Source organism: Acanthisitta chloris, unplaced genomic scaffold, assembly GCF_000695815.1.
Source record: "Acanthisitta chloris isolate BGI_N310 unplaced genomic scaffold, ASM69581v1 scaffold10292, whole genome shotgun sequence".
NCBI lineage: Eukaryota > Metazoa > Chordata > Aves > Passeriformes > Acanthisittidae > Acanthisitta > Acanthisitta chloris.
The window spans coordinates 2,076-17,087 of record NW_008658811.1 but is presented as its reverse complement, the minus strand read 5'-3'; the positions used below and the strand labels follow the sequence as shown (position 1 = coordinate 17,087).

Genomic DNA, 15,012 nt, shown 5'->3' with positions numbered 1-15,012 from the left:
CACTCAGAATGTTCTCCATCCGAATTCTTTCTTCTTCAGCCTTTTGCTCTTGCTCCTGAAAACCAGAAATGGATATATGACTTTCTAAGCCACTTTTCTCTAGTTGATGGAGACAAACATTATTTAGCTGTGAACACTCACACAGATGGAGCTTTAATTCCTAGCCTGGGCTTTTCAGAGTTTTTGACACTTGCACATGAGGAGAATAAGGACAGAAGCAGAGATACTCTGAAGAGCTTAACTTCGCTAATAAACTGTCAAACTAGCAACACTCATATCTGCTCTACTTAGCTCTGACGGTCCATCAAATATTCAGTTAAATTCTAGCTTTACCATATACATATTTATCATATTAAAAATGTATACAGATTAAAAGATTTCCTTTACCCTCATGAGAAAAAATAGTACATCATACAATATTCACTAGGTAGAAGAAACCTTAGATCATGTTGAAACTTCTCTGTTTTAAGCAGCTGTTTGGGTTTTAGAACTACAACTTCCCTAGGGACCAATTAAAAAAGAATATTGAGAATTCCATGGTGAAACAGAGCAGAGGATGTCATAAGACTATTTAAGAGTTTCAATATTAAGGAGAAAAATTTTCTCCTCCTTGTCCTGTCAAAACACGTGGAGCTCACATAACTAAGTGAAGCAATATGCCACAAGCAACACAAAGCAATTTCACTGCCCACACTCCCAAGCTCTGTTAACATACCCAGTGACTTAAATGTTCACAGACTTCAAAATGAATGTGTAATATTCATTCTACATCACTATATTTTTCCACAGCTTTCACAAATATTGCAGGGAGTGTTCTTTGATGAAAGAACCAGAAGGAAAAATAAATTCTTTAAGATCTGGATGACTAACTAGGCTTCCCACTCTGAAGTATGGTCTGAAGACATTCCAGTTAGAAAATGAACTGAAGTCTCATTAGCACTGTAGGCGACTCAAACCATAGCTTAAAAAAAATTATACACAAGCCAAAGAGACCACAAGGTTGTTTTTTCTTCCAAACTGCAGAAAATTCATGGCTGAGGACTTTTATGGGATCCCAAAAGAGGAAGAACTTTACTTGATGCTAGCGTTCACAAGGTTTAAGCACTAAACTTGATGCTGACAGTAGCCAGAGTTCCCTAGCTTCAACATTCAATTGATATTAAGTGATTTATTACTAAAACTACAATTTACAATGTTTTTTAATTAAATTGACCAGGTATGTAAAATTTGGGATCGATGTCCCATCCCTGGAAGTGTTCAAAGCCAGGTTGGATGGGGCTCTAAGCAACCTGGTCTACTGAAAGGTGTCCTTGCCCAAAGCACAGGGGTTAGGACTAAATGATCTTTAAGGCTTTTCCAATCCAAACCATTCTATGAAATTTTCCTTTAAACTACCCCAACTCTCCTAAGAACAACAATAACTGAACATATATTTGAATACCAGATGATGCAGGATCACTGGTCAAGATTTCACCTTTCAAAATCTACTTGAGTTTTAGTTATGAAAAAACACCTACCATTAAGCTGCTTCTCACAAATAAAATGTAGAACCAGTTGCAATGAATTGCCAGTGGGATGGGAAAGGCTCCCAAGAGGGCATCTTGCTTAAAAACATGGCACAGCTTCAGGACAAGCCCTGTAACGTCACTATTAAAACATATGCATAGGCAAGACTTGCCCTTGCTGGTGTATCCATGGAGCTCTAACACAAACTGCAGCAGTTAAAAGTTATTAACACAAATCAACTAAAGTTTTGCATTTGCAAACATAGCTCTAAATCCAACTTTTGCATTCCAACTTGGGTTATTACCAACCCAGTAAGTAAAGAAACACAGAGAGAAAAAATATATGACTTGGATATTACAGAGAATGTTAAGAGCTGGAAGGGACCTTAAAGATCATCTAGTTCCCAACTCCTCCCTGCCACAGGTAGGAACACCTCCCACTAAATCAGGTTACTCAAGGCCTTATCCGACTTGGCCTTGATTTCCCCCCCATATTAGAAATGCAAACTCAAATTACACATTTCTCTCTGGATCAGATACAAGAAATGTACGCAGCTTCTTCTGCACAATATTACAGAATCATAGAATCAACTGGGTTGGAAGAGACCTCAAAGATCATCGAGTCCAACCCTACTGTGATTAGGCACTAAGTGCCTACTATGGCACTAAGTGCCACATCCAGTCTCATCTTGAAAACCTCCAGGGATGGTGAATCCACCACCTCCCCAGGCAGCCCATTCCAATGTCTGATTACTCTCTCCATAAAAAATCTCTTCCTAATATCCAACCTAAACCTCCCCTGGCAGAGCTTGAGTCTGTGCCCTCTTGTCCTCCTGCTGGTTGCCTGGGAGAAGAGACCAACCCCACCTGACTACAACCTCCTTTCAGGGAGTTGTAGAGGGCAATAAGGTCCACCTCAGAGTCTCCTTCAGGCTAAACAACACCAGCTCCCTCAGCCTCTCCTCATAGCACTTGTGCTCGAGTCCCTTCACCAGCCTCGTTGCTCTTCTCTGGACCTGTTCCAGCACCTCAATATCCTTCCTGAACTGAGGGGCCCAGAACTGTACACAGTGTTCAACTTTGTGTCATCTGCCAACTTCTGATTTACCACTTCTTCCCCATAACATGGAGGAACAAACAGCCATGAAAACCAGTTTACTGCGGTCTCTGCCATGTATTCCCACCAGGAGACCAGCAGCCCTGAGACTAATGTACAGCACATGCATGCAAAACTGTGATTTGAAACCAAGCAAAATCTAGGATACTGGTACAAGCAAAAAACCGAGTACGGATCTTCAAGTACCTCCCAGGAAGTGATTAGATTCTGTTTAAGACCATTAAGCAAATTTACAACAGGATGCAAGCATGTGAAGTGTTCTCAGTGTTGTCCAAAATGAGGTGAGCTCTGCATCATTAACTTTTATCTCCACTGCTCCATTAGAAGTGAGACTTTGAAAACACAAGAGGCCTGGGACGAACCTTAAAATCAAATAATAAAGCTACATACCAAAACATTCACACTCAAGAGAAGGTTGCACTAATAAAAGCTTTGTAAGAAATTAATATTCCACTGTTGAAAAATGCTTCTGTAGAGAGAACTTCTTCCAAGTCCTATATATGCAAACAGATGCAGCAGCTTTCCATTTTAAAGCTGAGCTCCAGCGAAACCCTTTTGAAGGTGGTACGAAGAGCACGGCACCGTCTCACCCTCAGATTTCTAAGACATTAACCTCAGCCATGATCCAAAGTTAATTAACCTGTGCATCACCCATTACTTTATCTGGGGCAGACGCTACTATCTAAGGCTGGGTTTTCACAAAGCATGAAAATGCATCCACGCACCACTGACAAGTACAGAAGTACCATGCACTCCACACATTTTTTAATGTTTTTCTTAATGGACAAAAGTTGACTGGAGTCACTCAGCACCTTTTGACAGGAATTACAGTTCCTTGTCTCTCCCTTCCCCCATTTGAGATTTAATCTCAACAGTTCCTGCACACCTGATGGTTCTAGAACTCTCCACTATGCATGGAGAGAAGTGAAAAGCACTCAGTCATTTGAATTGTAAACATTTAGAATCACTAAGGAAAGATAAAGCTAACATTAAGAACTATAAAAATTATGCACATAGTACTCCAGTTCTTACTACACACAGATGCACACTCAATTTTTCCATAATAAGATTTTTAAAAGGCATGTTACACATCATCCTAACTTTTATCTGCTTGACATAACCCATGTAATATCCTTCAGCCTCAATTAGCCTGACATAGTTTGCTTTCTGATAACAAAAAAAAGCATTATCAGACTGAAGTGATAAAATGTGGTGATAGAAAAAAAATCAAAATTGAACTAACACTTTTAAGAAGTGTTACACTGCAAACACTAGGATAAAGCTAAAAGAGGGATTTTGCTCTGGGTTAAGACACCCACACATGGGTTTGTAGGCACCTGAGCTCACATCTCAGTAGAGATCTAGAGAATGCAATACAGATTCAAGACAGCTCACACAAGAGACCAACTCACTCCAGGCTCTACTGACTGCGTCCCCACTGCACTGCCATGGAGGCTGAGATACATTATCGCACATTGGCCCCAACGACTTGGCATTTCAGGCTCAACTGAACTCTGTCTAAAGCCAATGACTGCTAGCAAAAACTTACATTGACCTAACTCAACCACAATTGCAGAGGACTGGAGGGGGTAGAAAAAAACTGCACCGCAATTAAGTAAGTGGTAGGGGCAATCCTGGGAATTGCACATGATTACATTTTACTTTTGCACCTATTAAAGAAACAATTATGAACATAACCTTAACAGAAGCTGTCAAAATGATCTTTCGTAGTGACAACAGTTACAGAAAAAAATCCATGAATCTTATGTGTCCAACCTAAGCTTTTCGTATGCACAGCAAGAGCTGCTGCAGAGCCTGTGGGCACTTCATATGACCCTTCACTGCTGCTCAGCTCCGTCCACAAACACAGTTCTGCTGCCTTTGTGACCACAGAGGCAGAACAACTACAGTCATTAACAAACTGCATAAGCTTATCTTTGTCCTTAAAAATTAACAGATTAGGGTCTGAAAGCAAAGAAGGGAAACAGATCTGTCATCAGTTCTAGTCACTTTAGAAAGAAGACCTGGCAGACATGGTAATTTATTTATGAAATTCAGTCATTCCAAGCTGTTCCAGGTTTGACGACATTCCAATACATTTGCTATGATATTTAGGAAGAAGGCTGATTCTAAAGACTAGTCTTGAAGATTTTTTTTCCCATTATTCAGCTTCACTAAAACTCTCAAGGAAGGTATTCAAGACTAGGAAAAAAAAAGGCTAATTTACTAAGTTTTGTACCTTAGAGACATGACACGTAAGAAATACTATGTGTAACTCAGAGTGGTGTAAAGCTGACACACTCAAGCTAAGTTATACATTTTGGCCAGAGGTACAAAATGCCTCATCTCCAGCCAAAAGAGGTTTTCATTACGTTTCAGGATTTTCCACATAAATCTTCCACTGCCCACTCCTCCACGGAAAGCTGGGACGCTCCAGGCGATTGGGTTGTATCAAATCAAACAGACCAGACATAACCTTCACAGCTGTCTGAGCTTCACACCTCTGAGGCACGATCAAGCACAGCTGTTCACCAAATAAGCGGCTCTGAGCGCTCCAAAGCCTACATTGTTCTTGTGTGTGGTGGAACAAAGGCTTATTAAGCTACAACACTGTGAATACAAGAAACCCACAACAGAAGAGGAGCCTAAGGGGGAAAACAATACGTTCACTCCACCCTTTCCAAAATAATGCCCCTTTGCCTGCTGTTCCGTTCTGCAACACAAGGTGTACAAGGCTTTTCCTAAGCCATTTGAGCAAAACAACAGATCCCTCACTACAGCCAGCAGTGCTGTGGCAGAGTGCTGCACCAGCTATCTGCAGAGATTAATCAGACATTGCCATGCTGAGGCAATGGAACAGCAATATTACGACATTGGGAATAGGGCTGGACTGGCAGAGAGAGCCCCATTCCCCGAGAAAGCAGATGGAGACGCTGCTATGTAAATTGGATCTCATAGCAAGCGTTCGCTGTACAACAGCGATCATCATGTAGCATCACAGCTGGGGGGGAAAAAAGCAGGACAGAACTATATTAACCTTAACTAAACAATTACTCCTTATCTTGCTGTAAGATTAACAGTCCCTTAGCATATTTGTTTCTGCCTGCAAAGGAATGAAAAACATTATTGTTACCATGGGGGTTTTTTTAGTATAGTTTCTACCCTTAGCACAGAGCAAGATTGCTTTTACAGAAAGTGCTGAAATTCCTGAAATGACTCCATTGTGTTAAAGTCAGCTATCCTACTCAGTCTTTACAGATGGTAAGTAGCTGAAAGAAAACCTGAAATACCCATCTCTCATTGAAGACTGAAAAAAAATGAAGAAAAATAATCACATAAACTTATCTAAATACTAATTGTTGAATTACAAACTATGACAGCACTGCCTTTCGCAGATGAGAATGCAATAATGCAGGGATCCACCCCAGTTATTTGATCCTGTGCAAATTACTAACTCTGTGCAACACAGCAATTCAAATAACTGATTGAAGCTTCAAAAACTAAGAGCACTGAGTAATCACAACTGTAGTGTCTACAGGCAGCTCTGATGTCATTTTGCCCACAAGGGAGGGTTACTTCTTGGCAAAAGTACTGCTAACATGTCTTATACATTTAATGAAGAAACACACTTTGCCTTCTGCTTTTGCCTCTTGACTCAAATTCTTTCTTAATCACCAATTTGATATCTAGTTTTAGTCAGACCCATAACTGAAAAGGTTAATATCTATAAAGACTTATTTTCTGATGTTTTATTGGAAAGCCTGTGACATGGCTGAAGCACAGGGCAGAACTAAGATCTCCTTTGACCACAGGTAAGGCAATATATTCATTATAGAGAAACACTTGCTGAAATAAAACTGTTGAGAAAACAAGTCTGCTCTCGGCTAAGCAAAAATTGACAGGAAGTTAAAACAGCTCTGCTGGAACTGCACATTCAGTTGCTCACTGCTTTAAGGTTTGTTTTCGATTACTTCAATTTACCTTTTAAGGAAGCGCTTGCAAATTGGAAATCAAGAGCATTGTAAAGCTGGATTTGGAATACTGAAATGTTTCCATGAAGCCTATCCATGGATAGGCTTCATGGAAACACAGACAGCAGACCTAGTGTTTGTCCAGTTTTATACAGACCCAGAATTATTCCACAGAAACAGCTTTCAAAACTAGAATTTCCTGGTCAGCTCAGTGTCCACTAGGAACAATCTGAGATCAAAATCGTGGAGGGTGTGATAAAAGTCAGGAGGACTCCCATGCTCAGTGAGTATTTTAAAAACAGACATAGTATTTATTTAATGTTTCTACAGAATTCAAGGGAATTTAAGCATTTTGAGAAGTTAACAAGCTTTGAGAGGAATTTCTTATTTGGTTGACAAACTACTTGCTTCACAGATTATATCAGTGTGAAGTACATTAGAACCCCTTAATACTAACGCTGTCAAAATTACATTTAGAGGATTTCTATGGAAAGTGGTATTACCACATAAGGGAATTTAACAGAGAACATGATGACCTGAAAAAAAAGCAGATTCTCATCTTCTGTTTTTAACTGCTGCATCACCAGAACTGCATTTTGAAAGAGGCAGTCCTCCTTTCGTGGCAACTTAAAGAATAGACACCAAAGTGATGAAGGAAAACAGTTAACAAAGATACAGTTTACTTTAAATGAAGTCTCAGAAATAACTGGATGAGCACCTAAATGAAATCAAATTAACTACAGTATCAGGGAAAAATTTACATATGGTACAAGTTTGAGATACATTACTGTATTTTTCCCCCTTATCTTTTTTAAGACCCTGAGATGTTCCAAGAAGATGTCAAGAAGAGACACATTAATCTGTCTGTATAACAGCAAAGAGATTTGAGGACCACGTGCAGAGTGAAGGGAGAACAGACATTCCCCCTGCATTTTTCCTTTGCCCTGTCACTGGTTTGGCTACGCTGTCTACTATGGACAGCAGCATTTCAGCAGATAAAGCATTTCTGTACATGGATTAGGACTAACAGCAACTACACAAATAAGACTTTATGTGAGATGTTATCTTGAAGTCAGCTGAGTGATTAATACCAGGTTACTTACAAAATTAGGTTTAAGTTATGTCTTGCAATACACAGTAATACGAAATACCACATATCTGAAGGGAAAAGGGATTAACATAAAATGACTATGAAAGGCTTTGCCAGTAACACCTTATTCCAAAGCCATGGAACACAAGGTCTAATATAAACAGACTGCACCACTAGAGCCAACATACGTAAGCAAACTTTCCAAAGGAGATCCTTACTCCTAAAGACTGTTTCCAAGGCTGTGCCCCACCCTGGTTTTTACTTTTTCCATCAACATAGTCTCAGTTTCCTATTCTCAAAAGCCCCCAAGAACATAAAATTCCAAGTACCTGCAGAGCATCCACTATTTACTGAAGATGCCAGTTTTAAAGAGAGTCTACCTGCCATCAGCCAGTGAAAGGATGAACAGTGTAGGTCTAGACGGTGCGTGTGCAATAGTGTGCACTGTTTCAAATAAATACCATACTCATTTTCAGGAAGAAACAAGCATATCCATTTCATGTCAACATGATTCAATTCAGTATGCACACAGCACTGGACATTACAAATCCTGTTTCTGGGGGAAGGAGAACATCCATGCAGGTAAAACATAATACCAGCTAAGAGGCAGCAAAACAAAACTAGTGCTGTCCTAAACACTTCATGGCTTTCAGCACCCTCTAGTGACAAAATTAGGATTTCACGGAGATTATAACATTCCTACCTTCCACACATGAAAGAGAAGCATGCACTTGGCTGCCGGAGCTGCAATTTACTACCATTATTTTCCTAATGCAAGTTTTACACACTGAAATGTGACAAGTTACACTGTTCAATCTAGATGTCTAATTTCAGCTAACAGGCAAAGTGAAAAATCCAGACCGACCTGAGCTTTCATTTTAAGCACTGTGCAAGGACAGCTGACGTCAACTACACCTAACCTGTAGTTCAGTACATTTCACACAGGAATACATGGAAGAATTGTTGCCAGTGTTTTTAAGTCCTTTTCACCACGTTATCAGTGCAAAAGGCATTCACTGCTGCATGATGTGCCTCAAAAGCCTAGAAAAGAGATGCTTTCAGAAATACTTTGATGCAGAAGACCACTCGCAGCCCTGTGGAGGATCAAACATTAACAGTCTTCTACAGCACAATTTCTGCACTGAAGCAGCATGGTACAGCTTTTAGCCTCCATACTACTTAACTCCAAAATTGCACAGCTCACTGGTTTTTACAGGCTTTGTTGACTTTAAAGGTAAATTTCTATACTGTTAGCCAAGAACAGGCAAATACTACATTGCTGCCTACAGCAATTAAACTGTTATGCTCTCGTAGCAGTTCCCAGTGTCTGGTAGAAGCTGTGCCCTGTTCACTATCACTTGAGCATTCATGAGAAACATTAAACTATGAATGTGTGTGTGAAGCTCATACACAAAAGGTTATGAGGAGTTCAGAGGCATCAATACATTATCAGAGCAGCCCTTGATTAGCCTCCTGATCAGTACTTAATGTGTTTATTTAGCATGTTCTAAAAACTATCCCAGATTAGCATATACAAAGGTGACAGGTGACTTGGTTTTCAGACACATTTTTTGTTTGCTTGTTTGCTTTGGGGTTTTTGTTTTGTTTACACTAATGGAGAATATATTTATAAAAACACAAAACTACTCTAGCTGAAGGAAGAAATGTTTGATAAAAGCACTAAAATGGTTTAAACCCTACTCAAAAAGCAAGCACTTACTAGAAGTAGATGAGTAATGCTGCACATATCCACCACTTCTGTTGCACCACCAGAGGCAGAGCATTTCAGCAGTGCAGACCAAACACCTGAACTCTAAACTCTGCTGCAACACAACATTAGCCCCAATACCCAATACAGTCCTAAATCCTGGTCAGTTTGACAACACAGACTACTTGCAGAAACAGTCCCTAAAAGTCCAGTCATCAATCAGGGATTCTGCTAATGCACTCCATCCCAACAATCTCTTTTACACCAAGGAGGTATGACAGCAAATAGCACAGGATTTAATCTAACTCAAAGGAAAACACCTGTAACTACAGGTAGTTCAAAGGCAGAACATTGTGTTTCTATCTGTAGAGAGAGATTATAGGGAGGTATGAAAGCTACATGTGAATTGAGTTTCCCAGTTCTGAAAAGACTGCTGTATTGTTACCAATTTTTGCAGTGACATTTTTCAAATTAATTTGTCTGTGTATAATCACATGAAAATAGTTCTGGTCTTATAGTTAAAACTAGTGCTCCTTGCCAAGGCAACACAGTACCAACACCGTGAAAAGACAGCTATCATATACAGCCTGCAGCCTTTCATAAATAAAATTCATATTTCTTTTTTCATAAAAGCTAGTTAACACATTAAATTACACTGGATTGTATGCAGCTCATTAATCCCACTATAGAGTGAGGTGTAACAGCTGTCTTCAGAGGACTTGACATGAAAAGCAAGTTTATCTCGACTCACTGCCTCTACAGAAAGCAAATAAAATGTTTTACTGAGTAAAATATTCAGTATGTCTACTAAAGAAAACAATTCTTGACTATTATTAGCTAGAATAACAAATTAATCATACTTGAGAGGAGGTTTGAAGGGCATTTTGTTTACCAGTTCTCACTCAGGATATACTTCAGGCACTCCAGTTTTAATAAACACCAGTTTGCAAAAAGTGGGTGCTCTTTAGTGGGTGAGATTTTACCTTTCGAGCCTGTTCCTCAGCTCGTTCTTTCTTGATTTTTTCCAGTTCAGCCAGAAGAGCTGCAGTGTCATCATCATCACTGTCTTCCAAGTCCTCATCTTCATCATCTTCCTAGCAGCAACAAATGGACAGCAAGAATCAGCTCGTTCATTTCATTGAGTAAAACCAGCCCTGGTCTGCCCAGCAAAGACCACAATTTGCTGCTGGTTGATTTCTGAAATACTTGGGTGCTTGTAGCATATACAAGCATTTGTTTGCTCTTGTGTAGTAAATTCAAGACAAAATGTGTTTGTGCTTTTGGACTGACTGCAATTAAAAACACTAGAGAACTGACAGACTCTAGAGAATGGCTGTCCCCAATCACTGTGATGAAAGACACTGTAATATCGTGCTTGATTACCCTGTCCAATACTGCTGGGACCAAATAACACAGGATTAAAAAACCCTGAGCTTATTGTCCAGCCTTTGTCCTAACTCCCAGATATCAGCATGAGGAGAGGAGCCAAGGGCAAGCATCCATTGCTCATGCTGACAGTCATTGGTATGTATCTCAACAGTTCTACCTTTGGGGAATTCTAACTAATCCAGTAGCTGACTAAAATGTCACTCATTGCCCATACTGTAAGTGTTATTTTCAGTTCCCTAGTTCTTGTGTGCTTTCCAAGAATACCATTACAGCATGGACAAGAATCCTCTGAACCACTCTGGACTTTCACCACAGGACATAAGCTGTAAAAGGAAGATAGATTGGAATCCTCTAAAATCTTGAGCAGACTTAAATGAAAGTACATATTCCATTAACAGCAAATCCTGAAGGCAGGACAATGAAAGGAAAGAAGACAGAAAAAGGATACATACATCAGTAAGAGGATCATCTGCATCAAGATTTGCTGCAGGAATCTGGTCTAGCCGAGGCTTCTTAGAAACAGATGATGATGTCGTATGTTCTATGGCATAAGAATGAAAAAAAAAAGGGACTAGCAAAAATTTTCACAAACAATTTGTCTTGCATTAGAGTAAGAGAAACAAGCTTATGCTTACTTTCCCCTCACTTCTCAGTCTTAATGCCTGGGCTAATTCCTCCCCTGTAGGTATCCTTGAGAGAAGCAATAACATCCCAAATTTACAATTCGGCCTCCAGAAGTATTTTTTAAGTCATTACTTCAAACAGAAGAAAATGCTGTGGAGAAGTATCCTTATTCTAAACATACATATCTATCTAACTGGATGGTTCCCATTTAGGACCACCCCAAAGCATTACTGTTGGCTAGCTTGATCCAAACCACATCTGCTTTCATCTGTGAATCTGAAAGCCACACAACACCTATATACCTAAATCTAAAGTACTTGAATCCTGCCAAGCTTAATACTGAGTATTTATCAAACCCCTCTTTGATTATTACTTCACTGTATCTGAACAGAATCACATACTTCCAAAACGGATTTACTGTTTCACTGGTGCTGTAACACTAGGACATGAGCCACTCCCCCCTCTCCTTCCTGTCTCACTTGTCCAAGTACAAGAAAAAGCCCTTTATTAGCTGTACATACTTGCTGCCAATCCATCACAATCCTACTCTATCAGCTAGCCTGCATGATGGCCTCTGCTTTTCTACTGGCTGGCCTAGATGTCTGCCAGCATGAAAGCCAGTGGACATTCCCTTGCAGGTCAGCAGCTTGGAACTATCAGATCAATACCCTAAATTTTACTCTCATGACATGCTGCCTACACTGCAAACTTCTTACAATGCCAAATTTCAAGCAAGAGGGACGTCACACAAAGGTATTAAGGTTTTTGTTTCTGTGTTCTTACCTCTGGTTGGTCTGTCTCTATTCTTCTCCCTTGCAGCGACCCGTTCTCTCTCCTCCAGCTCCCTCCTGAAGTCACGGTTACGCACCTCCTCAGGAGCATCCTGAGTGGTCTGTCTAAAACAGAGGGAAAAACTGAAGTTAACAGTCTGCAGCTGGCAGCAATGTTTTCAAGGAGGCCAAAAAAACCCTGGTGTGAACAGGTGAGCATAGAGAATAAGAACTGGGTACCATATAAAGTTATGTTTATTCTCTCTTCAGAGCAATTCTCTGTATGCAATGCCATACGCACAGGCTCCTTCTAGTGGCTCCCAAACGAAAGAAAAGACCTACATAAATTCCTACAAAACAGGATGACTACATCTGCCTTTTGTGGCTATGTCTTAAATATTCTGTTCTCCAGCAGCCCAATCCCAGTGTCCTAGCCGACACCCACAAACATTATGGTCAACTTTCTTCACTGTTTTACCAACCAAAGTTGCTGCTGCAAACAGTCCCTTAGGCTTACAGATAAGATCAAGAGTTAAACATGCTTTTCATAAACCTTTTCTCCTCCATGACCATCATAAAAAAGGCAGGAGAAGAGGCCAAACACTAGCTTGAGTGAAACATCCTGCAAATACATGTTTGTGCTTTTATATAATGCACAGTGGCCAAAAGCAACAAACCATGTACATCCAAGTCACACTAAGCTCCACCTAGATAGTGCCGAAATTTATGTGGAAATCTTGAAAAGAATTAATGAATAAAAACAAGGAGCAATTCCTTTCACCTTTCCGTGAACCCAGTTCTGGAAATAAGAGTGCCTGGAAGAAACCCAGACTTGAGCCATTATAAACACATTGTGTGCACAGCCTGTCTTCATGGTGAAGTATTTCACTTGCTTTTGTAATTAAAAACCTGAACTTGGAATCCCTGTTGTAGCTGCAGAATCTCCCCAAAACCTGTGTCATTCAAGCGAACATGAGAGGGACTGAAACACTGAACTTTTCCTGCAGTGATGCAGTCCTGGCAATTTAACAAAGACACCTTTGTATAAGATATTTGGGAGAAAGAACAGGAGACAACACCTTCTCCATCTCTCTCTCTCACAAAAATGGAAGGATTTGTTAAAACATACACTGTATATTCCCGTACATAACTGTCCCCACATGCTTCTTTCAAAGCACCAGACTGGTGCAAATCTAAAACTTTAACAATAACTTCACTGACAAGAGTAACATCAGTTAGATAAGAAGAACACTTTTAGGCTGACACATTTAAGTTAAATTCTATGTATCTATGTATTGACTCCAGATTTTATTTAATCTTCCAAAAAGATAACAGAGATTTACTATGCAATTCAAACAGAGGAAAATATTACTAAGACCACATTATTTCTCTCACTGGTTAAAGCAATTTCTTCTCCCAGGACCTGCATGAACCACCTGCAGTGTTTAACAGCAGCTCTTCCAGCACGTACCACTGCCCGAGTGTCATTCCATGATTTCCCTGCCTCCTCTTAATGCCCTTACCAAGTGGTCCTTTGCTAAATACATAATGTGGTTTCCCTGATTTTAAGACATGCTCAACTTCACTTTGCTCATCCCATCCTGCTCTGCAAATGCCAGCACTCTCCATGGCTCAGTCCCAATCACAACCTGCTTTCCACTCTACTGCCCCAAACACTCAGACTCCAATGCTCATCTTCTCCTGACGATTCACATCTATAAGCAGTAACAAATACCACTAAAACTGAACCTCTCAAATCACCTGCAATGCATTTCATCTCCTAGGCCTGCTTTTGAGACTTTTGCTTTCAACCCACTTGTTCAGCACTGCTCACAACCTCTGGAGCTTGCTGAGAGTTGACCACATCAACATCTATTGTGAAAACTTCAGAGTACCACTCATAACAGAAAACCTTTCCCAATCTGTTTTGCCCTGAGATCCAAAAAACTAATACTAACCTGTATTTGATTTTAGTATGAGAAGGAAGATCTCTGCTGGAGTATTGTTTGGATAGCTGGCTTAAGTCTCCTTCACCTTTTCCTCTTCCTCCTCTTGCAGGCTCAAACGTTGGTCTTGCTGCTGTCGTCATTTTCACCACTACAGGACCAAGGGACACAAACAGTGGTTACTGTAACTTAGAGTGAAAGACACTCATCAAGAGCCACTTCGCTCCTGTTAACTGCAATGACAAGTCCCAGCTATCCCTCAGCTCATGGTCCCCGAAATGTAAGGAATTTTTTTATTGAAAGTGAAATCTATTCAGATTTTCAAAATAGTGTTTTCCAACACGCTTGAAAGATGACACACAGAATCCAACAAGGCTATGAAGCTACATTTGTAATGTAAGTAACACCAACCAGAAGCTGGTCTCCCATCCCTAAAGCAAGTGGTGCAGGTCTAGGAACTACACTCTTTTGCCTCCTGAACAACTGCAGCCAAAAGCAAGTGCCTACAGGGAAGAAATGACTCCTCCAGTATTCCCCAATGGCTGACACATATCACAGAGTGCCTAGGATGGTGTTGATCACTAAGTACTGATGAAGGATCACTAAGTACTGATGAAGATCACACAACTAAAGCACTTCAGCCCTCGCCATGGCCCTGTTACATTCCCTAGCACAGGCACAGCACCGACATCAATGCTGCAGCACAGTCCTCTGCGACCGACCTGCACAGAGCTCCAGCTGGCCAGCAGCACCTTCCAAAGGGCTAGGATCAATGTTTCCCTGGTGGCACAAGACAAACAGCTTCACCCTCACATAAACAAAGTGCAACTGAAAAGGACAAATGGAGAAGTTCACAGAATCATAGAATATCCTGAGCTGGAAGGGACCCACA

At 40.4% G+C, this 15,012-nt stretch overlaps 1 protein-coding gene across 1 annotated transcript in view; it reads right to left on the bottom strand.

Annotated features, from left to right (window-relative positions):
- CWC15 (CWC15 spliceosome-associated protein) overlaps nucleotides 1-14,272 on the bottom strand; it is a 15,276-nt gene extending 1,004 nt beyond the window's left edge. Inside the window, 5 exon segments of the mRNA XM_009085228.1 lie at nucleotides 1-55; nucleotides 10,375-10,485; nucleotides 11,233-11,321; nucleotides 12,188-12,300; nucleotides 14,133-14,272. The exon segment at nucleotides 1-55 is cut by the window's left edge and continues 36 nt beyond it. Coding sequence (XP_009083476.1) covers nucleotides 1-55; nucleotides 10,375-10,485; nucleotides 11,233-11,321; nucleotides 12,188-12,300; nucleotides 14,133-14,263 — 499 coding nt within the window. The 5' untranslated portion in view covers nucleotides 14,264-14,272.
- Between the last annotated feature and the right edge of the window lie 740 nt (nucleotides 14,273-15,012).